General features: G+C 47.3%; 2 protein-coding genes and 1 long non-coding RNA gene across 7 annotated transcripts in view; 2 read left to right on the top strand and 1 right to left on the bottom strand.

The window, feature by feature from the left end:
* The window catches only part of LOC128343723 (homeobox protein prophet of Pit-1-like), a 53,776-nt gene that overhangs the window by 9,741 nt on the left and 20,194 nt on the right, over nucleotides 1–23,841 (top strand). The gene's annotated exons all lie outside the window — the stretch shown is intronic.
* LOC128344509 (uncharacterized) lies at nucleotides 4,930–13,521 on the top strand. The gene is made up of 3 exons (XR_008315893.1): nucleotides 4,930–8,634; nucleotides 10,568–10,755; nucleotides 11,405–13,521. It is a non-coding gene; the product is annotated as an uncharacterized LOC128344509 (long non-coding RNA).
* On the bottom strand, nucleotides 5,020–23,815 carry LOC128344506 (sperm acrosome membrane-associated protein 3-like). 5 transcript variants are annotated; one of them, XM_053294730.1, is made up of 5 exons: nucleotides 23,647–23,815; nucleotides 20,449–20,660; nucleotides 18,387–18,569; nucleotides 15,460–15,538; nucleotides 5,020–5,230 (listed from the first exon to the last, which is right to left on the bottom strand). In XM_053294730.1, the coding sequence occupies exons 2-5, from the start codon at nucleotides 20,585–20,587 to the stop codon at nucleotides 5,164–5,166; spliced, it is 468 nt and encodes a 155-aa protein (XP_053150705.1). In that variant the 5' UTR covers nucleotides 20,588–20,660; nucleotides 23,647–23,815; the 3' UTR covers nucleotides 5,020–5,163. The 5 variants fall into 5 exon arrangements, with proteins under 5 accessions (XP_053150705.1, XP_053150709.1, XP_053150710.1 ...); XM_053294734.1 differs by having other exon boundaries at nucleotides 18,411–18,569; XM_053294735.1 differs by having other exon boundaries at nucleotides 20,515–20,660.

Genomic DNA, 23,841 nt, shown 5'->3' with positions numbered 1-23,841 from the left:
AAAATCTTCACCTGGAAGCTTTTCACACGGGGCTTTTGAAGCCCTTTAACTTGCATTTCCTCCAGAATGGAGGGGGTGCAATCACATATCGGCCAGATTTACCCCAAAGTCCCTGCGAGTTATTGCTGCGGGGAGCAGTTCACACACACAATTCGGGTTTTTCACTGTGCATTAGAGTGTAACCTGGTTTATAACAGGGGTAAAAAAATCTACTATTTGTATCGGTTTTGGGGGACAACTTCAAGTTCGCAGTAAGCCTCCCTGTAAACTTGTGGTAAAACCTGCTGTGCATAAAAGACCCTGCTGATTTCTGTAAATCATGATGGTACTGAAGGCACAAGAGAGCTGGTCTTGGGGTAGCAAGCATGAATTGTCCCTTTGGCCAAGCCAAGTTTGCCTTGGGTTGCATTGGGATGTGTGACTACATGTAAGCACTGTCTACTGTAAGGTATTTAGGGGATGGGGCAGTAGCTCAGTGGTAGAGCAAGTGCTTGCATGCAGAAGGTCCCAGGTTCAATCTACGACATCTCCAGGAAGGGCTGGGAGAAACTCATGCCGGAAACCTTGGAGAGCCACTGGCAGTCAGCCCTTCAGCTGTTGTTGGACTACAACTCCCATCATTCCCATTTATAGTGGCCAATAGTCAGAGGTGGTGGGAATTGGAGTCCAACATCAGCAGGCGGGCTTGAGTTGTACAACTCTGGTGTAGACAATATTGAGCTAGATGGACTTGGTGTAAAGCAGCTTTCTGTGTTCCTAGAAAGCCATGCCATCCCCCCCACCAGTCATTTGTCAACACTGGTGCATAGATGGACACATACACCCAGGTCGGCTAGAGGAAAACGGAGCGTTGGTTTCATTTACCGTGAAGGCTTCTTCTGGTTGCTGGGCCCGAGGACACCTCTGGGTTATCCTTCCCGTAAGCTCCAAGGCAGGACAGCTAATCGGTTAGTTAAAACAAGACTCCGCCTACTTGAAGCTGAAGGGGATAACCCGCCCAGTTCTTTTGGTCCGAGATACGGACAGGTGCATTGTTAACACACTAATAACAACAAGAACAGCAGTGGAACTTGTATAAAACGAACAAATCAGAAGATAACATATAGATCTCAGAAACAGAAGGCCTGAACGATAAAGAATGACTGAAGGGCTGGCGACAGAGAAACAATCCCCTTTCGCCCTAGAGAAAAAAATCACCTTTTTGCCCTACAGGTGATCTAACAAAAACAGGCAAGCACGTTAAAGGGTGGGTCGAGGTGTCCTTGGGCCCAGCAACCAGAAGAAGCCTTCACAAGTAAGTGAAGTGAATACATGCAGACAGCAGTTCCCTCCTGCATGGACAGAACTGCTGTCTGCATGCATTTACTATATGACCTCACTCTTTTGTGCTCCACATTTCCATAGGGGGTAGGAAGTTTCCAGCTTGCCTTATACTGGGTCATTTTCTCTCTGGAGGCAAGAGTGCTGGAGATGTATGGTGCCTATTATAGAATCATAGAGTTGGAGGGGGCTTGTAGGTCACTTTGTCTAGCCCTGTGCCCGATGCAGACAATTCGGAACTAGAGAATCCCCAACAGGTGGCTGTCCAGCTTTTTCTTGAAGACCTTCAGCAAGGGATAAATCACCAGCAACACCCATAAATAGGTAATTGGTCCCATTGTTCTTACCATTAAGAAGTTTCTCCTAATGTTCAACCAAAACGTGCTCTCCTGTAACTTAGGAATTTCCAGACATTGATTTCACATCCACCTCAAACACAATGCTTGGGCACCAGAGTCCATTCACCCAGTCAGCTGCCAGTCATCAAGTATACAGTAATGAAGCATGTGCACGGAAGTGTGAGGATGTTCTGATCCCTCCAGAGACCAGAACATCCAGCAGGTCAAAGAGTAATAAGAACAGCATACTTCATGGGAGAGATTCAGCGTACAGGTGCTTATATGCCAATGCCAGAAGCCTCTGAGCCAAGATGGGTGAGCTGGAGTGCTTGGTTGCTAACGCAGAAATAGATATAGTGGGCATAACAGAAACATGGTGGAACAGTGAGAACCAGTGGGACACAGTTATCCCAGGGTATAAACTCTACAGAAAGGACAGGGAGGGGCGCATTGGAGGTGGAGTAGCACTGTATGTTAAAGAAGGGATAGAATCTAACAAGCTTGAAAACCTAGGTGGACTGGAGTCCTCCACAGAAACCCTGTGGGTGACTATACAAGGCCGGAAAGGGAAAGTGCTACTGGGGATGTGCTATCGTCCTCCGGATCATAATGCCGACAGTGACTGGGAGCTGCAGGAGGAAATCAGGGAGGCGTCAAGGAGAGGCAGGGCTGTAATTATGGGTGACTTCAATTACCCACACATAGACTGGGTAAATTCACAGTCAGGTCAGGACAAAGAGGTCAGATTTCTAGATACACTAAATGACCAGAGAGAAGGTGACATTGGACCTAATTCTGAGTGACACCCAGGACCTGGTGCATGATGTCAGTGTCATCGACCCTTTAGGGAACAGTGACCACAGTGCCATCAAATTCAGCACACATGCGGGGAGAGAATCACCAAGGATGTCTAACACAGACATTTTGAATTTCAGAAGAGGAAACCTCCAAAATGAGTAGTATGGTGAAAAGAAAGCTGAAAGGGAAAATCAGGAGAGTCACTTGGCTCCAGAATGCATGGAGTTTACTCAAAACCACAATACTAGAAGCCCCATTAGATTGTATACCCAAAAGGAGGAAAGATACCACTAAGTCCAGGAGGATGCCAGCATGACTAACAGGTAACGTCAAGTAAACCATAAAAGGGAGGAAGACTTCTTTCTGAAATTGGAAGGCCTGCCCAAATGAGGAGAACAGAAACGAACACAAATTCTGGCCAAAAAAAAATGCAAGGTGACAATAAGGGAGGCGAAAAGAGAGTTTGAGGAACATTTAGCCAAAAGTATCAAGGGGAATAACAAAAACGTCTTTAAGTACATCAGAAGCAGGAAACCTGCCAGGGAGGCGGTTGGGCCACTAGACAATGACAGAGTGAAAGGGATTATTAAGGAGGATATGGAGGTTGCAGAGAAGCTAAATGAGTTCTTTGCTTCTGTCTTCAAGGCAGAGGATACTGAGCATATACCTGTTCCTGAACCAGGCTTTTTAGGGATGCAGGCTAGAGAGCTGAGTCAGATAGAAGTGACAAGAGATGATTTTCTAAACTGTCTGGAAAAACTGAAAGCTAACAAATCACCAGGGCCGGATGGCATCCATCCAAGAGTCCTCAAAGAACCCAAACGTGAAATTGCCGACCTCCTTGCTAAAATTTTCAAATAATCCCTGAAATCGGGCTCTGTACCAGAGGACTGGAGAGTAGCAAATGTAACACCGATTTTCAAAAAGGGACCCGGGGCAATATGGGGAATTACAGGCCAGTTAGCCTAACGTCCGTTCCAGGCAAATTGATGGAAAGCATTCTCAAAGATAAAATTGTAAAGCTCCTAGAAGAACAAGCCCTGCTGGGAGTGAGCCAGCATGGCTTCCGCAAAGGTAAATCTTGCCTCACCAATCTTTTGGACTTCTTTGAGAGTGTCAACGAGTGTGTGGATCAAGGTGATCCAGTTGACATAGTCTACCTGGACTTCCAAAAAGCTTTTGACACAGTTCCTCATCAAAGACTCCTGAGGAAACTTAGCAGTCATGGGATAAGGGGACAAGTACATGTGTGGATTGCTAATTGGCTGAAAGACAGGAAACAGAGAGAGTAGGTATAAATGGAGAGTTTTCACAATGGAGGGAAGTAAGAAGTGGGGTCCCCCAGGGATCTGTACTGAGACTGGTGCTTTTTAATTTATTCATAAATGATCTAGAAGCAGGGGTAAGTAGCGAGGTGGCCAGATTTGCAGATGATACCAAACTCTTCCGGGTAGTGAAATCCAAAACGGATTGTGAGCAGCTCCAAAAGGATCTCTCCAAACTGGGGGAGTGGGCGACAAAATTGCAAATGCAGTCAATGTTAGCAAGTGTAAAGTGATGCACATTGGGACGAAAACCCCCAAATTCAAGTATATGCTGATGGGATCCGAGCTGTCGGTGACGGACCAGGAGAGGGATCTTGGGGTCGTGGTGGACAGCTCGTTGAAAGTGTCGACTCAATGTGCGGCAGCTGTGAAAAAGGAAAATTCAATGCTAGGGATCATTAGAAAGGGGATTGAAAATAAAACTGCTAATATTATAATGCCCTTATACAAAACTATGGTGCAACCACACTTGGAGTACGGCGTACAATTCTGGTCACCACATCTTAAAAAGGGCATTGTTGAACTGGAAAAGGTGCAGAAGAGAGCAACCAAGATAATCAGGGGCCTAGAGCACCTTTCTTATGAGGCAAGACTACAACACTTGGGGCTTTTTAGTTTAGAAAAAAGATGACTGCGGGGAGACCTGATAGAGGTCTATAAAATCATGCATGGTTGGGAGAAATTAGAGAGAGAGAAATTCTTTCCCCTCTCACACAACACTAGAACCATGGGTCACTCCGTGAAATTGATTGCCAGGAGGTCTAGGACCAACAAACAGAAGTACTTTTTCACACAACACATGATCCACCTGTGGAACTCTCTGCCACAGGATGTGGTGACAGCCAACAACCTGAATAGCTTTAAGAGGGATCTGGATAACTTCATGGAGGAGAGGTCCATCAGTGGCTACTAGTTGGAGGGCTGTGGACCACCTCCAGTCTCAAAAGCAGGATGGCTCTGAGAACCAGTTGCAGGGGAGTAATGGCAGGAGAGAGGGCACGCCCTCAACTCCTGCCTGTGGCTTCCAGCAGCATCTGGTGGGTCCCTGTGTGAAACAGGATGCTGGACTAGATGGGCCTTGGGCCTGATCCACCAGGGCTGTTCTTATGTTCTTATGTTAACATCCAGCCAGCTCCAGTTCTTCTGCCAAGTACAACCAGCTCCTCTTGTGGTTTTCCCTCTTCCACCTAGATGCCTCTCCTAACCCCATCAGAGCCTAACAAATCACATGAGAAGACTGACTAAAAAGGGAGTTTATTGCTAAAATATGAAATTATGACTACAATCAGATTGCATTATTGGAACACGTCTGGAAACAGCAAACAGTGTCAGGTAGAGGCCCTGGCCAGCAGAATATACATTCCATTGTTGGCATGGATAGCTCACAGATTGCAAGCAACTACCCAGTGACTCAAATCTCTGTCATGGCAGTGATCTCTCCAGGCCATCCTAAGGAGAAAAGGAGACAAAAAGAAATGCACCAATCAAATTCTGGTGGGACCACTGAAGAAAGCAAGCCAAGGATAGAAGTTGGCATTACGACAGGACAAGTGTCAGGTGACGGAATCTTCAGCCACATGCTGAGGCCCACATCCCAGCAAAGGGCCTATTTCCTACTCCCAAGGTCTCCTGGCCCCGTTCTCTCTTCTCCTTGTCATCACTGCCTGTTTTTCTGCTCCCTCTTGTATGTTTATGTTTGTGGAGACAAGAGGAAGGAGAAGCAGCAGCCATCTTCTTTTGGGCAGTGTGCAGGTTGGGCACAGGGACAAGTGAATTGGCAGCAATGTCAGTAGTTAGGAGCAAGTAGATTCATTCAGGGAGTAGGCCCCACTGTGAGGTCATCTTGCCTGAGGAGAGGCGTCCCCCTCCACACACACACTTAAAACTTGGAGCCAGCAGCACCTTAGAAGAAACATGGGGTTGCCATTTTGCTCCACATTACTTTCTCCCCTCTTCCTGGGAATATGGATGTATGGATCGTTGATCCCCTGTGCCTTACTTGGACCCACCCTGGTCCCCCCCACTCTCCAGCACCTCAGAAATGTGGGAAGCCAGGGAGAGGGTTTGCCTGTCTCCTCCTCACCAGGAGACTCAGCACCCACCAGTCTCTCCTGCCCTCCTCCATCAGTGGTACTCTGCCCCTTAAATATCCTGGCACACCCAGGCAACCCCCAAGACCCATCCTGCTTCCTGCTACTTCCTCAGTCCTGCCTCTTCTTCAGCATGACACTGCATTTTGAGCCAACCCCGCCCACACAGCAACCCACCCCGTTACAGGTAGTGTATGCTGGCCTGGGTGCAGAGGCAGTGATATCAGCCCTGGAAATGGGGTGCATGTCGCTGGAGTGGTGAGAAGCATCTCCTCGCATCCCTCCATCAGGATGAGTATTGGACAATGGATACATTGTACAAGCCGCCTTGGGATTTTCTTAATGAAAGGCGGGGTATAAATTTAACAATAAGTAAAAATATGCAACCGTATCAGGCTGTACATAACTCCTGGCTGATGGTGGTGATGAGGAAGTACCTTGTGTGATGATAATGTCATATCTCACTTTGTTTTATACTGCATTTTACCAAGAAGACGGGAGAAAAGAGACACATGAGGGAAGAGTTCTGCCCCAAAGTACAGCAGTTTTGAGGACCATGCAACAGGGGGACAGTTGTCCTGCTGGGAACAAAGTCCCTGATCAGACGTTCAAGTTGACTGGATTTACGCATTTTGGCCCATAACCACGGTTTTGTGTGTCCGGCCGTTCTGCAGTTACAACCTCGGCTAGCTATAACTGTGGTTATCCTGTATGTCTAAACTCAGCCACTGAGTGTAGAGCTCTGATTCCTGTGTATGTTTTGCAGCTCCCTTAAGTTTATTTTCAGTAAGAAAGTTGCAGTCAAAGCCTTGGCTTCCTTGCACAGCTTTACAGTGATTGGCTGAGCCCTGCCCAGCAGTGCCTGCTGTGTCCCAGGAAAATCTAACAAAAAAGGAGGAGGAGTCAGTCTACCTGGACTCAGAATTTGAAGACTCAACAAACAGTGATCTGGTACTCTGGGAGTAGGCCACAAAGAACCGGAAGTGCAGGGTAGATAGTGGGTTTATGTTTATGTGTTGTTGTTGTTTGGTGTATGTGTTGTGGTGTTAATCTCTCTTTTCTCTTCACTCCTCCTAAAGCCAGGTCCTTATCACTTTATCCAAATATACCACACTTTTGTTTAGTAACTGCTGGTCTGTGTATAGTTTGCCTACTTCTAAAACTCCCCATGGGCTAGCTGTTTGAGGCATGTGAGTGTAAAGAATGGGGTAGTTCCAGGGCTAGCTGCCTACCCTATCAGGAGGGCTGTTACAATGCTGATAGAATTGGTTAGCTAAAGTCAGAGAAAGAGAATCCCAGGGCAGAGACATAGCAACGTTGACAATGGCCCTGGGGTGAGATTTAGGGCTGCTGCCACCATCGCCACTCACGCCATTCACATGCCACCCAGCCTGCCTCCCTCTGCAGCCATGACATCACATCATTAGACAATGGCGTGACTAGCAAAGGGAGGCAGGGCGGCAGCAGGTGGGTGATCTGACAGCCTTCAGGCGCCATTAAGGCAGGCAGGCCGATGCCCAGCGGTGGGTGGCCGCAGTGGGCTGTGGAAGCAGGTGGGCATGGTGAGAGAGTGGCAAGTGGCCCCCAGATACCAGTTGCCCAGGGACATTTGATCTCCTGCTCCATTACTCCTACATGTCTGGCCCAGACCTGGAGGACTGCTGCTTTAGGTGATTCTAGATTGCAGCCTCCTGCTCTTTCAGTGTGATGTGTATGCTAAGCCATGGCAAAATGATACCTGCAAAATTCAGGTAAATGCAGTTGGGTAGAAGAGGGGATTTCAGCAAGGGCAGCTTTTCTCACCCCTATGTCTCAAGCTGCCCTTGCCCCCTTTTTAATGCAACTATTAGAAGAGCCCCATCCACTTTTGCATCTGGTCCTTCTGTAGTCATACTGGACGGCCTGACCAGGAGCAGTTTCAGTCCTCCTCATAGCCTGTAATGTGGATTGGCAGGGAAGACAAGTGTCCCAAGTGGTGTCTGGCTGACTGCTGTGGGGAGCAGAACTCTGAACCAAATGGACCGTCTGTCTGATCCAGCAAGGCTCTACTCCTTAAGTGAAGGCCCAGCAAAAGTTGGGAATGCCAGTTTGTACAATATAGACATGTCCAGAATGCCCCTTCAAAACGACTGCCCGGGTACATCCTTAAGTGACTGCTGAAGAGAGATTTGAGATCTTTCTCTCTCTACAGTTCAGCTATCTGTGTGTCTCATTTGTCTGTGTGATTCCGTTCACTTGATTAAGATATCTGCAAAGCCCTCTGTTTGGCCTTAGCTCCCACTCAAGTGGTAAACTTGTGCCTGGATTTTACCACTTCAGATTGTAGGTGGGAGTTTTACCTGACCAAATGCTCCTTCATGTAAACATATCTAATCAACAACATCTAGCCTTTTCCCCTTTCAAACTTACTAACAGGAGGAGGGGAGATTTTGAGGGGCTGGTTTCTCTTTAAGGGATAAGTCCTAGTCTGTGTATTATTTGCCAGGGCTAGCATTTGCCAGGGCTAGCAAACTCCTGTGTTTTTATTTGCCCCTCCCTGGAGGGGGTGGTCAGCTAGGGCTGTGGGAGGCCCCACATTCCTTTGAGACATATCCTGTGTCTCAGTTTGAAGCCTACTCTCTACATAAGAGGTGAAGGCCTGAGAGCATAGCAAACAGGGATAGCAAACAGGATGTTGGAGTTTTTCAGGAGTTTAGTGTGAAGTGTACGGGGGAGCCTGGAACAAGCCCCTCTTATCACAAGGAGCCCGGTGTAGAATGGAAGGTAAGTACAAATCCTTCCCTCATATTCTTGAAAAAGGCTTTTGGGACAGTTAAATAGCTGACCATTACAGCTGAGACCTATCCTTCTAATAAACTATCTCTAAATACTGTAAACAGCCAACAAAACCAGTATGAAGATAGAAAGCAAACAGGAGAGGGGGCACTTCCCAGTGTATTGCACAGAGTGTCGCATGTATGACTATTTGCTCCATGGGCATAAGTCATGGGTGTGTGCTCAGTGCAAGGAGCTCCTGGCTCTCAGGGAACAAGTTTGTTCCCTTGAGACCAAGGTGGCAGATCTGGAGAAGCTCAGAGAGACAGAGAGGCATGCGGACAAGACCTTCAGGGACGTGGTAGAGGAATCCCACTCCAAGGCTGATAGCTCCTCTGCTATCGGGGAGAATGAAGGTCTCAGGGAAGGAGGACATAGGTCTGAGGAAGAGGAAAATGCTCCCTTAGAAGCATGGGATGGATGATTCCATGGATGATTAGCCCATATCCTCTCGCACAAGAGATACTCCTCTGGGGGATGGGGGCCTCCTTGTTGTGGGTGATTCGATCATTAGAGGTATAGACAGATGGGTTTGTGACCTGCATGTTGACCGCACGGTGACTTGCCTGCCTGGTGCGAAGGTTGTGGATGTCACGCAGCATCTAGATAGGCTCTTAGGCAGTGCTGGGGAGGAGACAGCTGTTGTGGTGCACGTCAGCACCAACGATGTGGGGAAATGTAGTCAGGAGGTCCTGGAAGCCAAATCTAGGCTGATAGGTATCATATTGAAGTCCAGGACCCCCCAGGTAGCATTCTCAGAAATGCTACCTGTTCCACGTGAAGGTACAATGAGACAGGCAGAGCTGAAGGGTTTCAATGCGTGCATGAGACGTTGGTGCCGGGAGGAGGGGTTTAGATTTGCTAGGCACTGGAATACAATTTGGGGCAAGCAAGGCCTGTACAAAAGGGATGGGGAGCACTTGGACCAAGATGAAACCAGACTGCTAGCACTTAAAATCAAAAAGGATACAGAGCAGCTTTTAAAATGATGCCTGGGGAATAGCTGACAGGAGCTGGGCAGTATCCAGTTCGGCAAATACCATCCTTTAAAGTGTGAGGGTGCAAAGGATTCAGATAAAACAGAAGGGGACAGAGCAGAACCACATAAAGAGCAGACAGAAGGCTGTACCAGCTGGTCAAAGAGTCAAAAGAAAGATAGCATACACCAGGGAAGAGATTCAGCGTACAGGTGCTTATATGCCAATGCCAGAAGCCTCCGAGCCAAGATGGGTGAACTGGAGTGCTTGGTTGCTAACACAGAAATAGATATAGTAGGCATAACAGAAACATGGTGGAACAGTTAGAACCAGTGGGACACAGTCATCACTGGGTATAAACTCTACAGAAAGGACAGGGAGGGGCACACTGGAGGTGGAGTAGCACTGCATGTTAAAGAAGGGATAGAATCTAACAAGCTTGAAAACCTAGGTGGACTGGAGTCCTCCACAGAAACCCTGTGGGTGACTATACAAGGCCAGAAAGGGAACGTGCTACTGGGGACGTGCTGTTGCCCTCCAGTTCATAATGCCGACAGTGACTGGGAGTTGCAGGAGGAAATCAGGGAGGTGTCAAGGAGAGGCAGGGCAGTAATAATGGGTGACTTCAATTACCCACACATAGACTGGGTAAATTCACAGTCAGGTCATGACAAAGAGCTCAAATTTCTAGATACGCTGAATGACTGTGCCCTAGAACAGTTGGTCTTGGAACCAACCAGAGAGAAGGCAACCTTGGAGTTAATCCTGAGCGGCACCCAGAACCTGGTGCGTGATGTCAGTGTAATCGACCCTTTAGGAAACAGTGACCATAGTGTGATCAAATTCAGCATATATGTGGGGAGAGGATCACCAAGGAAGTCTAACACAGACATTTTGAATTTCAGAAGAGGAAACTTCTCCAAAATGAGGAGTATGGTGAAAAGAAAGCTGAAAGGCAAAATCAGGAGAATCACTTGGCTCCAAAATGCATGGAGTTTACTCAAAACCACAATACTAGGAGCCCCATTAGATTGTATACCCAAAAGGAGGAAAGATACAACTAAGTCCAGGAGGATGCCAGCATGGCTAACAGGTAATGTCAAGGAAACCATAAAAGGGAGGGAGACTTCTTTCTGAAATTGGAAGGCCTGCCCAAATGAGAACAGAAAGGAACACAAATTCTGGCAAAAAAAAAAAAAGCAAGGTGACAGGAGAGGAGAGCTGGTCCAGGAGAGGAGAGCTGGTCTTGTGGTAGCATGCATGACTTGTCCCCATAGCTAAGCAGGGTCTGCCCTGGTTGCATATGAATGGGAGACTTGATGTGTGAGCAATGCAAGATATTCCCCTCAGGGGATGAAGCCGCTCTGGGAAGAGCAGAAGGTTTCAAGTTCCCTCCCTGGCTTCTCCAAGATAGGGCTGAGAGAGATTCCTGCCTGCAACCTTGGAGAAGCCGCTGCCAGTCTGTGAAGACAATACTGAGCTAGATAGACCAATGGTCTGACTCAGTATATGGCAGTTTCCTATGTTCCTATGACAATAAGGGAGGTGAAAAGAGAGTGTGAGGAACATTTAGCTAAAAGCATCAAGGGGGATAACAAAAACTTCTTTAAATACATCAGATGCAGGAAACCTGCCAGGGAGGCAGTTGGACCGTTTAGATAATGAGGGAGTGAAAGGGATTATTAAGGAGGATATGGAGATTGCAGAGAAGCTAAATGAGTTCTTTGCATTTGTCTTCACAGCAAAGGATACTGAGCATATACCTGGAGGCTAAAGAACTGAGTCAGACAGAAGTGGCATGAGATGGTTTTCTAAACTGTCTGGAAAAACTGAAATCTAGCAAATCGCCAGGGCCAGACGGCATCCATCCAGGAGTCCTCAAAGAACTCAAATGTGAAATTGCTGACCTCCTTGCTAAAATATATAACTTATCCCTGTAATCAGGCTCTGTACCAGAGGATAAAAGTAGCAAATGTAACACCGATTTTCAAAAAGGGATCCAGGGGTGATCCGGGAAATTACAGGCCATTTAGCTTAACATCTGTTCCAGGCAAATTGATGGAAAGCATCCTCAAGGATAAAATTGTAAAGCACATAGAAGAACAGGCCCTGCTGGGAGTGAGCCAGCATGGCTTCTGCAAAGGTAAATCTTGCCTTGCCAACCTTTTGGAGTTTTTTGAGAGTGTCAGCAAGTGTGTGGATCAAGGTGATCCAGTTGACATAGTATACCTGGACTGCCAAAAAACTTTAAACAAAGTTCCTCATTAAAGACTCCTGAGAAAACTTAGCAGTCATGGGATAAGGGGACAAGTACATGTGTGGATTGCTAACTGGTTGAAGGACAGGAAACAGAGGGTAGGTATAAATGGAGAGTTTTCACAATGGAGGGAAGTAAGAAGTGGGGTCCCCCAGGGATCTGTACTGGGACTGGTGCTTTTTAATTTATTCATAAATGATCTAGAAGCAGGAGTAAGCAGCGAGGTGGCCAAATTTGCAGATGATACCAAACTCTTTTGGGTAGAAAAATCCAAAGCGGATTATGAGTAGCTCCAAAAGGATCTCTCCAAACTGGGTGAGTGGGCAACCAAATGGCAAATGTGGTTCAATGTTGGCAAGTGGGACTCTGTTGGTCCTTTTGGATCTCTCAGTGGCTTTCGATACTATCAACCATAGTATCCTTCTGGAACATCTGAGGGAGTTTGGGGTGGGAGGCACTGCTTTGCAGTGGTTCCGCTCCTACCTTTCTGGCAAATTCCAGATGGTGTCCCTTGGAGACTATTGCTCTTCAAAATCTGAGCTTTTATATGGGGTCCCTCAGGGCTCCATACTGTCTCCAATGCTTTCTGATATGTACATGAAACCGTTGGGAGAGATAATCCAGAGATTTGGTGCTGGGTGCTATCAGTATACTGATGACACCCAAATCTATTTCTCCATGTCAACTTCATCAGGAGAAGGCATATCCTCCCTGAATGTCTGTTTGGAAGCAGTAATAGGCTGGATGAGGGATAACAAACTGAGTCTGAATCCAAACAAGATGGAGGTACTTATTGTGCGGGGTCGTCACTCAGGAAGCGATATTGATCTACCTGTTCTAGATGTGGTCACACTTCCTCAGAAGGAACAGGTATGCAGTCTGGGAGTGCTTCTGGATCCACACCTTTCCCTGGTTCCCCAGGTTGAGGCAGTGGCCAGAAGCAATTTCTATCAGCTTTGGTTGATATGCCAGCTGCGTCCATTTCTTGAGGTTCATGGTCTCAGTACACTGGCTGGTAACCTCCAGACTTGATTACTGCAATGCGCTCTATGTGGGGCTGCCTTTGTACGTAGTCCGGAAACTACAGTTAGTACAAAATGGGGCAGCAGCCAGGTTGGTCTCCGGGTCATCTCAGAAAGACCATAATACTCCTGTATTAAATGAGTTGCACTGGCTGCCAATAAGTTTCCGGGCAAAATACAAAGTGCTGGTTATAAGCTATAAAGCCCTAAACAGCTTACGCCCACAGTACTTAAGAGAGTGTCTTCTTCTGCATGATCCCCATCGTCCACTGCATACATCAGGGGAGGCTAGTCTGTGGCTACCTTCATGTTGCCTGGTGGCCACCCAGGGACAGGCCTTCTCTGTTGTTGCCCCGAGACTTTGAAACGCGCTTCCCGTGGGAATAAGAGTCTCCCTGTCTCTAGCGGCTTTTAAAAAGTGTTTGAAGACTCATATTTTTACCCAGGCTTTTAAACTTTTTAAATTTTCGATTGTTTATTGATTTGTTTTAAATTGTTTTTAGAATTTTAATTGATTTTAATGTTTTGTTTATTGCTTTGTTGTGAACCACCCTGAGACCTTGGTTTGGAGCGGTATATAAATATGTTACATAAATAAATAAGTAAGTAAGTAAGTGTAAAGTGATACACATTGGGACAAAAAACCCCAAATTCAAGTATATGTTGATGGGATCTGAGCTGTTGGTGACTGACCAGGAGAGGGATCTTGGGGTCATGGTGGACAGCTCGTTGAAAGTGTTGACTCCGTGTGCGGCAGTTGTGTAAAAGGCCAATTCCATGCTAGGGATCATTAGGAAGGGGATTGAAAATAAAACTGCTAATATTATAATGTCCTTATACAAAACTATGGTGCGGCCACAATTGGAGTACTGCGTACAATTCTGGTCACCACATCTAAAAAAGGACATTGTAGAACTGGTAAAGGTGCAGCCGCAGAAGAGGGCAACCAAGATGATCAGGGGCCTAGAGCACCTTTCATATGAGGCAAGGTTATAACACCTGGGCCTATTTTGTTTAGAAAAAAGACAACTGCTGGGAGACATGATAGAGGTCTATAAAATCATGCATGGTGTGGAGAAAGTGGATAGAGAGAAATTCTTCTCCCTCTGATATAACACTAGAACCAGGGGTCATCCCATGAAATTGACTGACAGGAAATTTAGAACCAGCAAAGGGAAGTATTGTTTCACACAAAGCATAATCAACTTGTGGAATTCTTCTCCACAAGATGTGGTGATGGCCAACAACCTGGATGGCTTTAAGAGGGGTTTGGATAACTTCATGGAGGAGAGGTCTATCAATGGCTAGTAGTCAGAGGGCTATAGGCCACCTCCAGCCTCAAAGGCAGGATGCCTCTGAGTACCAGTTGCAGGGAAGTAACAGCAGGAGAGAGGGCATGCCCTCAACTCCTGCCTGGTGCTTCCAGCAGCATCTGGTGGGCCACTGTGTGAAACAGGGTGCTGGACTAGATGGGCATCCTTGGGCCTGATCCAGCAGGGCTGTTCTTATGTTCTTATGTATCTCGGCACAGAGAAACTTGATGTCATGGAGAAAGGATGTAGTCTAGTCTCCTCCCTGATAGGCTAGGTTTCTTTGTGCAGGGTTTTATTTTTGTTTTGGTATGGAGAAGCATTCAAGCCTTTAATCAGTCTGCAGTGGTACAGCACAGACCCAGGTTTACCACCTCAGTAAGAACTGAGCCTTAGATTCCCCCTCCTTGCAGTTTAATGAGCCCTGTGTGTCTGTGACTTTGTTCGCTTGCTCTCTCTTTGCTCTGCAGGTATTTTTCTGCATCTCTTTACAGCACTCACTTATTTGTATGGCAGAGGCTTTTCTGTGAAGAGGCAATGGTCCTAACTCTGGGCAGCAGGTTGGACTACATGACTTCTTGGTAATTTCTGTGGCTGACATACTGCACAATGTTCCATGTGCCATGCAATGTAACGTTCACACAGTTGCACAAGAGTGGTGTTGCACTAAATGCAAGGTTTGTGCAAACAGAGTTGCACCATTATAACCATTATTTCCAGTGCTCACGTAATATTGCACAGTATATCAGCCAGTGTGTTTATGACTACCAAAAGCTGTGGTCTGGTTGAAGTTCCAGATTTTAGAATGCAGAACATTGGAGAATACATGCCAATGACCCCGCCATACACACACCTGTCTGTCTGTCTTGTTTGTCTAGATTGTTGATGGTATAGTTTAAAATATTGCCCTCAAAGCCAATTCAAGTCCTGTCGGAGAATCCCAAGCACCCATTCATCCTTTCCTCTTCTCCCATCCCGCTGGAATGTATTGGGAGATATAACTGGCTCAGATGTTTAGGTAGATGAATAATGGTGAGTAGGCAGATGGATATCAGAAAGAACAGACATGACTGGATGGATGGATGGCAAAGTCTCCGAAGACAAATTACTGTTGTTAATATTAACGTTGTTAATATGTCATTTAAAAAAATGTTCTTAAAGTGGTTTACATAGCAAAAAGAATGAGAATGATTCATCCATCCCCTTACCAGGATTCCAAGCCTTCCAGGCCCACCACAGCTCTCTTGAGGCAGAGGATGTCATCAATAATTTCATCAGTCAGCAAATCTAGTGGGTAGATAGGGAAGAACAATGTTATCTACTTTATAATAGTATTACTGTAATTATGGTTATGTATTATTCATACTGAGCCACTGGTGTGCAGCAGTTTCAGTGGAGATCAGAGGGCAGAAGCCATACCGTAGGGGATCAAGAGTGGCATTGGAAGAACGTCAAGACAGCAGAAGTAAATAATGTGCTCCGGGAGGCAGAAGGTAGAAGCAAGGCCAGCCAGTAGTTGGAGAACAAGGATCAGGGCCAGATTTAGTGGCAGGTGAGCCCAAGGGCCTGGCTGGGGTACCAGGCTTGGGGGAGCATCAGATATTTCAGTGATTCTAACATTTTTAAAGTTTCCATTAAATGGCTTGAACAAATACAGATCTGCAGATCCACGCATGCAATCTGATAATCTTATATAATGGGGCTGTTTTGCATGGACAGCTGCCACAACACATGAAGAGGAAGGAGACACGCCCAGAGCACACCCGCCCTTACACCACTGAATGACATCCCAACACTCTGTCAGGGCATCCTTCCATCACATCTGGGGGCTGTTCATCCAAATGGCTCCTAAACACACACTCCCAAAGTGTGTGTGTTTTTATGGAGGGAAAAGGAAAGTGCCCCATTTTTGGACAGCATATGGAGAGACAGAAAAAGAGGGCAAAAGAGAAACAGAGAGAAGGCTGGTTCTCCTGATCAAAATAATGGCGGTTGGAGATAAATCTACACATTCCCGTAGTGCACACTCTCCCGATTTCCAGCCATAGGAAGCGGGAAATTTTCAGCAGTCTCAGATGAGTGCCATGCTAAACTGACACTGATAAACTTTTCTAGGCTCTCGCAACCAAAAATCGCAGAGATTCTTATCTAGTCCGGAGAGAGACTAATCCCAGGCAGGAACCAACAGCAGCGCAGGCAGGCAGGCACTCTTCTCTCCATCCTCTTCCCTAGGCTCCTTTTCCCTCTCCCCTTCATCCCAATCCCCTTCCTATGCCTCACATACCACACAATGAGAAAGTATGTTCTACACTGTACTCCAAATGATTCTGGCTGCTGCTGCACTGATTCTAACAATGACTAGGAGATGCAGAGTCGCCTCCTGGGAAATGGATTACCACAGTGGAGCCAAATACCCCTGCAAACTGAGCAAAGAAGCACCTTTTAAAGTGGTGATTCTCTCCTTAGCAGGGAAGGAGCAACTGGCCCTCCCCAGCCCCAGCACAACATACCTCCAGTGGCTGTTGCTGGTGTCATTTTAGATGGTGAGCCCTTTGGGGGACAGGGAGCCATTATTTATTTTTATACATAAAATGCTTTGAGCACTTTTTAAATTTATAGATAGATATAAGTTTATTCGGTCATTGACCAGCAAACTTTTGTTATTTATGGAACCGCTCTTCCCAGTTCCGCATATCTACTATTCGCAGTTCCGCAGGGTGTCATTGACACCCATTTTCAGTATCCGCAGACAGAGGTGCTCTTACCCCTGGACTTCGCCTGGACTTTGGGGCCAAAGTCCAGGGCCTCCACACCCCCTGGGGGCTCCCAAATCCTCTTTGGTCTGACCTGAGTGGTGTGGTTTGTGTCCTCAAGAACCTATGTGTTTAAAAAATGATGTTTAACTTGCAGCCAGGGCGCCTCCAAAGACCTTTAGGTCCAGGCTCCAAAATTATCAAGTTACACCTCTGTCCACAGATATGAAAGGGTTAAAACCCACGTATCCACTGTTCCTAGAGGGTTGGAAGAGACCATGGAGGTAACTTCCACCCGCCATTTTGTCTCTGGGGAGCCATTTTGTGTGGTTCGTTTCTTTAAAAGAATGGACTTTAAAAAATTTTTCATGATATGTGTGTGTGTGTGGTTTGGGGGGCATTTCAGGGCATTCCTGGGAATATGGGAAGATTCCTGGCCACCTACAGACTCCACGGAGCATGCCCCAGTAAGGTTTGTTTGTTTGTGTGTGTGTTATTTTGCCATTTTTGCTGTTTTCCCTCCTCTTTGGAACTTAACCCCCCCTTTCCCCATAGCAATAATGACTTGTTACTCTGGTTGCATTACTCGCTGCCGTAGGTGAGACATGGAACCCCCGCGAGTGACAAGGTACTCCTATCTATATATAATTCTCCTGGGTGTGCCCAGGAGAAATGCGTCCCGGCAGCCCAGCTGATTGGCTGGGCTGCAGGGGGCGCCCGATTGGTTGGCAGCACACCCAGGAGAATTCGCTTGCTGGGCGGCTGCGGAGGCAAGGCGGCGGGCCCAGGGCCGCGGCGGCGGAGCCCAGCAAGGTGGTGGCGGCGGGCCAGGCCGTGGTGGCGGGGCCCAGCGAGCGGCGGGCCCAGCGAGGCGGGGCAAGGCAGCGGGGCCCAGCGAGGCGGCGGGACTGGCCGGGCTGGGCCCGGCCGCGGAGGCAAGGCGGCGGGCCTGATGGCGGCACTCTGGGGCCGGCCGTGGCATCGGCAGCGGCACTCTGGGGCCGGCCAGGCCCGCTGGCGGTGGCGGCCACACTCTGCACCGCCGGAGACGGGGGGCGGGAGGAGAGAGAGAGGTAGCCTGGCCTGGCCGGGCCCGGCCGCGGAAGCGAGGCGGCGGGACTGGCCGGGCCGCGGAGGCGAGGCGGCGGGACTGGCCGGGCCCGGCCGCGGAGGCGAGGCGGCGGTGGCTGCACTTGGCCCCCGCAGGGCGGCGGCAGCCGCACGGGTCAGCTAGTATATAAATATTTGTTGTAATCGTGATTAAGAGGATCTCCATAGCCTTCCCAAAGCAATCGTTCGTCTCTTGTTGGCTTTGCCAGGCCAGCCTCCAAGCTCATTGAGCTCCATGGGAGGTTGCACCTCATCCCCCCATGTCTTTGCACCTGTCTTCTGGCAGGGGCCCATACCGCGGCAAGATAAGTCACACAGGTCCTTCGTTTGACTGTGGTGGTCAGAACACCAGAGGCGACTGTTGATCTGGAAGATGCCGTATTCAGAGCTGCCATCGGAGTTGTGTGTCACAGCGGCTGTGTTGAAGCCGCTGGTAAAGTACGCCAAGCAGACCCCTAAGGGGAGAGACCAATCCACAGGATAACTGCATTTGCTGGAGTTTGGAAGGGAGCTCGGGGAGAAGCTGGTGGGTCCTGTCAGAAATAAGAATTATCATGCAGAAAAATACTGCCCGTTTTCTCGTGTTCCTCCAGTAGAATGACTTGGCATCTTACAAAGTGGGTTATCACCCATAAAAGCTTATGTTATATTAAACCATCTTAGAATCCTTTCAGTTAATCTCTGAGAACTACGTATTTTTTTAGCCTACTTCCCACATGGAGACTACCCTTGTGAGATTGCCTTGTTGTCCATGTGTCTATCCATGTGTGTGTGACCCCTGCCAACAACTTTGCAATGCCTGCACTGATTTGCACCAAATTTGGCACAGGTGTTGTGCCACATGGAGACACCTGAACACCTGAGCCAAGATGGCGGACCCACAGAAAGTAGGAGCATTAGTTCTTACCAGAACTGCTTGTTTACAAGTACTTCATACAATTTAACTAACACAGCTAATAAACTATAAGAACTTGCAGGAAAATGTTAGTGATTCTTTTTGAGTCCAATTTAACCAAGGCCAAATCATAATTTGGTGCTGGGGTTTCATAATTGGCAAACTGAGCATTTGGCATGAGAACAGATTCAAGGGCTGTGCATAGCAGAAGATCAGGGTCAGGACTGGATAATTCATTTGGAGAGAAGGGCAGAGATTCATGGGTTGAGTTCTGCACACTTGCAGGAGTGTGCAGCACTATGCTTGTATCATGCAAGCACAGGATCTCATACATAGCAAAGGATTTGACATCCTGTGGTTTTCTTAGCTTCCATCTGCTATACAGTTTCTAGTCTTCATGACTGCAGAGGGGGGAAATGGTAACACAAAGAAATTGGGATTTCCCCACATTTTCTCTGCCTCAAGACTGAGAACAGATGGTAAGAAGCATTGGGGTAGATGGGTGGGCAGAAAAGGTTTTTGGTAGCTTTTGGAAAGGACACAGGAAGCAAGAAATGGCTTTCTCATCCTGCAACCAGCAGAAATGCTTCCCAGATCCCCTAAAAGTTCCTAGGCCTTTACTGGACACTGTAACACCCTCTGAATTCCAAAAAGGACAACCATGAAGAGTGCTCCTAGGCTCCAAAGGTTGCACTGATATTGTCAAGAGTTGAGCTGAGCTTTGATCTGTACTTTAAGATAGCTTTGCATATTGCACTGCAATGAAGTAGCTACAGTGGCCCTCTTTATTTGTGGTCCCAGCACCCGTGGTTTCCCATATCTGTAGTTGGAAAATATATAACCGACCTTGTTATCTGTGGTTCTAAATAGCCTAAATTTACCTATCTGCAGTTAGTAAGTGGCTGGATATGACTTCCGATGTCATTTCTGGCCACCATTTTGCACCACAGAGCCATTTTGTGGCTCTTAAAAAAAATCCCATTATTTTTCATGGAAAATTGGGATTTGGGGAGTGATTGCTTATTTGCTGGAGACCTGGAGAGCACGGAATACTACTTTACTTCTCTTATTTCTGCCTCGTCCTAGCCCTTTTTTGAGCTCCAGGACCCCCCATCTCCCATTGACTCGAGGTCTCATTATCCACGGTTTTGTTATCGGCAGTTGTAGAACCCGCACGGATAATGAAGGCCACCTGTATTTGCACGTTCCAACAAGCATAGGAAGCACCCAAGAAATCCATCCTTTCTCATTTGAATAATTTGATCAGCTTATTGCAATAAAGCATCAATGTCTTACAGACCCACTCATGATACTGGTCCACATGATGCACAAGGCAGTGCTAGCATTCCCAGTGGCGCTGGTGCGCAGGTGGAAGCCTGCCCTGCTTCCCTGCCACCAGCCGCAATTAGCAGATTGACGTTTGCATGTGTGCCACTCACAGTCAGCCAAGTTGTAGCCCTCATACCCATCCAATCCCCAACGTTGCATGATCAGCGCCAGCTCACAGCGACTGAAGATCTTGCTGCGGACTTTAACCACGAAGCAGGCGACAATGGGTATCAGCAGAACAGCCTTCATCTCTGTGCTGCAGCCTGCTCCTACTATCCCTCTGGCTAAGCGGGGGGGGGGCACCGTTTCGGGCTGACCAGATCTATAAAGAGAAAAGTAAAACAAAAAACAAAGCACAGAGACCAGCAGTGACAGAAGGACATGTTTTGCTCTGCAACATACTTTTAGTGCAGCAAGGGGGCAAGAAGTGCTATGGCAGCGTGACTGATGGTGACACATGTGGTAGGGGAGCAGAGTTCCTTACCAGCATCTTGGTGGGGATGGTGACTCGTGTATTTACAGGAGGGAATCACTAGGTGGCAGCATATGCAGCACCACAGCAATGTGCCTGGATTGGGAGTCTAAGGAGCAGCTATTCGGCCCACTGTTTAAAATCAGTGTTCTCTGTGAATATTTTTTAAAAAGCAAGCCTTTTAAACCACACACAAGAGCCATTTGCTTGGAAGCTATTTGCAGAGTATCCTGCTTGTCCTCCGTAAAAGTGCTAGTTGTTTTCTTTGTCAAAAATCCTTTGCTGACGATCCATAAAAAATTAGTTGAAAACACCTCCCTCTCAAACAGTACTTTAAAGTAGTCCCTTGACACAATTTGTTTTTCTGCTAGAATAAATTTTTGTCTAGATATGCCCTGGTGTGACCTTGGGCTAGTCACCATCTCTTAGACTAACCTACCTCACAGGATCGTTGTGGGTATAAAATAGCAGGCAATTTTGTACGCCACCCTGGGATCCTTGGAAGAAGGAAATGCAATTGTTTGTTTTTATTTGCTATCAACCACAGCCAGCAACTTTGGCCTTTAGCCTGTATGGGAGGAAACTGAAGATTAGTACCTCTCACACACAAGGCCAAGCCAGCCTGGGAGTTAAGTTCCAAAGTGGAGGAGAAACATGAAAAAATGGCAAAATAACCTCATGGTTACTGTTGGATTAAGGAGGTGACACACTTCTGATAAAGAAAACAACTAGCACTTTTAAGATGCATAGAAGACAAGCAAGCTACTCGGCAAAGGGGTTGCAGGCAAATGGCTCCTGTGTGTGGTTTAAAAGGCTTGTTTCTTTCATATTCATGGAGAACATTGATTTTAAACAGCGGGCTCCTAAGACGCAGCTGGCCCCCTCCAGGTGCTGTGTTGTGGTGCTGCCCCAAGTGGCCCCAGCCTGGCCCCTGCATATGCTGCCACCTAGTGATCCCCTCCTGTAAATGCATGAGTCACTCACTGTCCCCACTAAACAAGGTGGAGAAAGTCTGCTCCCTCCTCCATGTTCCCACCCTGCTCACCACTCATCCAGTGTCTACTGTCATCCCCTAGACCAGGGATTCACAACGTTGGGTCCCCAGATGTTATTGAACTTCAACTCCCATAATCCCCAGCCGAAGGTCACTGGGGCTAGGGATTATGGGATTTGAAGTCCAATAACATCTGGGAACCCAACATTGAGAATCCCTGCCCTAGACCTCACCCATCCTGTCCTTCATGGAAAGAGAGTAGGATCATGTCTAAACTGCTTTGTGATGACATGCATCTTTTTCTATAAGGCTTCAATAAAGTCGCACAGAAACCTTTAAATGTTGATTTAAATAATGTAGTCATTCACATGGCCACAAGGGTGTGGGCTGGGTGAAAGGCAGAAGCCTACTTGCCTTCCCACAAACAACCAGCAAGGGGATGACCAGGGCTCCGCTGCCTGTGCGCCCACTCAAGTGGTGCTGCAGCAAGCTGGGCAGCGATTGGGAGCGGGGCAGGGGGGAGGAAGCCAGGCCACCCGGTGTCCCACAATGCATTGCACAAGCGGTGCAGTGCATTGGGACAGCTCCCTGCTACAGGGCTGCTCTTCCAAAACCCCAAGTTCTATGAGCAAAATGGCTGCCAAGAGCCCAACGATTCACTTGACTGGGTCCTCCTACCTCAATATAAGCCTGGGCTTAGAATCAGGGCTACCTGGGGGAGGAGCGACGGGATCTGGAGCAATCCCAGGCTTCTTACAACCAGCCCTACCTGGTAGGAGAGGAGAGCTGGTCTTAGGAGAGGAGAGCTGGTCTTGTGGTAGCAAGCATGACTTGTCCCCATAGCTAAGCAGGGTCTGCCCTGGTTGCATATGAATGGGAGACTTGATGTGTGAGCACTGCAAGATCTTCCCCTCAGGGGATGGAGCCGCTCTGGGAAGAACATCTAGGCTCCAAGTTCCCTCCCTGGAAGCATCTCCAAGATAGGGCTGAGAGAGATTCCTGCCTGCAACCTTGGAGAAGCCACTGCCAGTCTGTGAAGACAATACTGAGCTAGAAAGACCAATGGTCTGACTCAGTATATGGCAGTTTCCTATGTTCCTATGAGAACAACCGTAATGTATTTCTCATGGCACATTAGTGTATCTCAGCATAAAGTGTGGGAACACTGACCTAAGCTAACATAGTTTGCCTTGTGTATGCAATCCAAATAGATCCCACTGAGATCCTCTGGAGAAGTGGCTATGCAGGGATGGGCCTTCTCTGTTGCCTCCCTGAAACTCCGGAACACGCTCCCTGCTGAAATAAGAGCCTCCCCATCTCTGACAACTTTTAGAAAGTCTCTAAAGATACATTTATTCACCAAAGCTTTTTCACTAGACTTGTGGTTTTAAATTGTTTGAAGGTCTTTTGATTGATGGATAGTTAAATTTATAGACCACCTTTCATTAAAACAATCCCAAGGCAGTTCACACAGGAAAATTAAAACGTGACTATCAACATACACAATTAAAATATTAACCTAAAATATGAAAACATGAATCTGACTAAAAAGATTTAAAATACAAGCATAAAATAACCATACAAAATACAATATACAAAGAAGAAGCAGAGACAATCATATAAAAGCCTGGGTAAAAAGTCAAGATTCAACACGCTTTCTAAAAACTGTGATGGAGAAAGAGGAGCGAATAGCCACCAGGAGAGCATTCCAAGTCTTGATTTCTGTTTTAATTTATTTTATGTTGCTATAAGCCACCCAGAGATGGAAGTGTGGGGCGGTGCACAAACATAATAGATAGATAAATAGATCTCAACATAGTAAACTAGTAAGGTAGAAAATACCTTAACTTTCCCTTTGGGATGCAGCGTCTACAGCTACAGGAGCTTTGTAATAGAGACTTGTAACGAGAGTGAGGCTGATACCTTTTCCCTAATGGTCTGCCTGAACCTCTCCAGGGCCACACCAAAGCTTGAAATGTGCTTGTCGATGTATCCCACCCAGCGGTGTCAGTTCTCCTGGCTTCTAGAACCTCAGCC

The sequence above is a fragment of the Hemicordylus capensis genome, chromosome 2 (genome assembly GCF_027244095.1).
Source record: "Hemicordylus capensis ecotype Gifberg chromosome 2, rHemCap1.1.pri, whole genome shotgun sequence".
In the NCBI taxonomy this organism is placed as follows: Eukaryota; Metazoa; Chordata; class Lepidosauria; order Squamata; family Cordylidae; genus Hemicordylus; species Hemicordylus capensis.
This window is presented reverse-complemented; position numbering and strand designations above follow the sequence as displayed.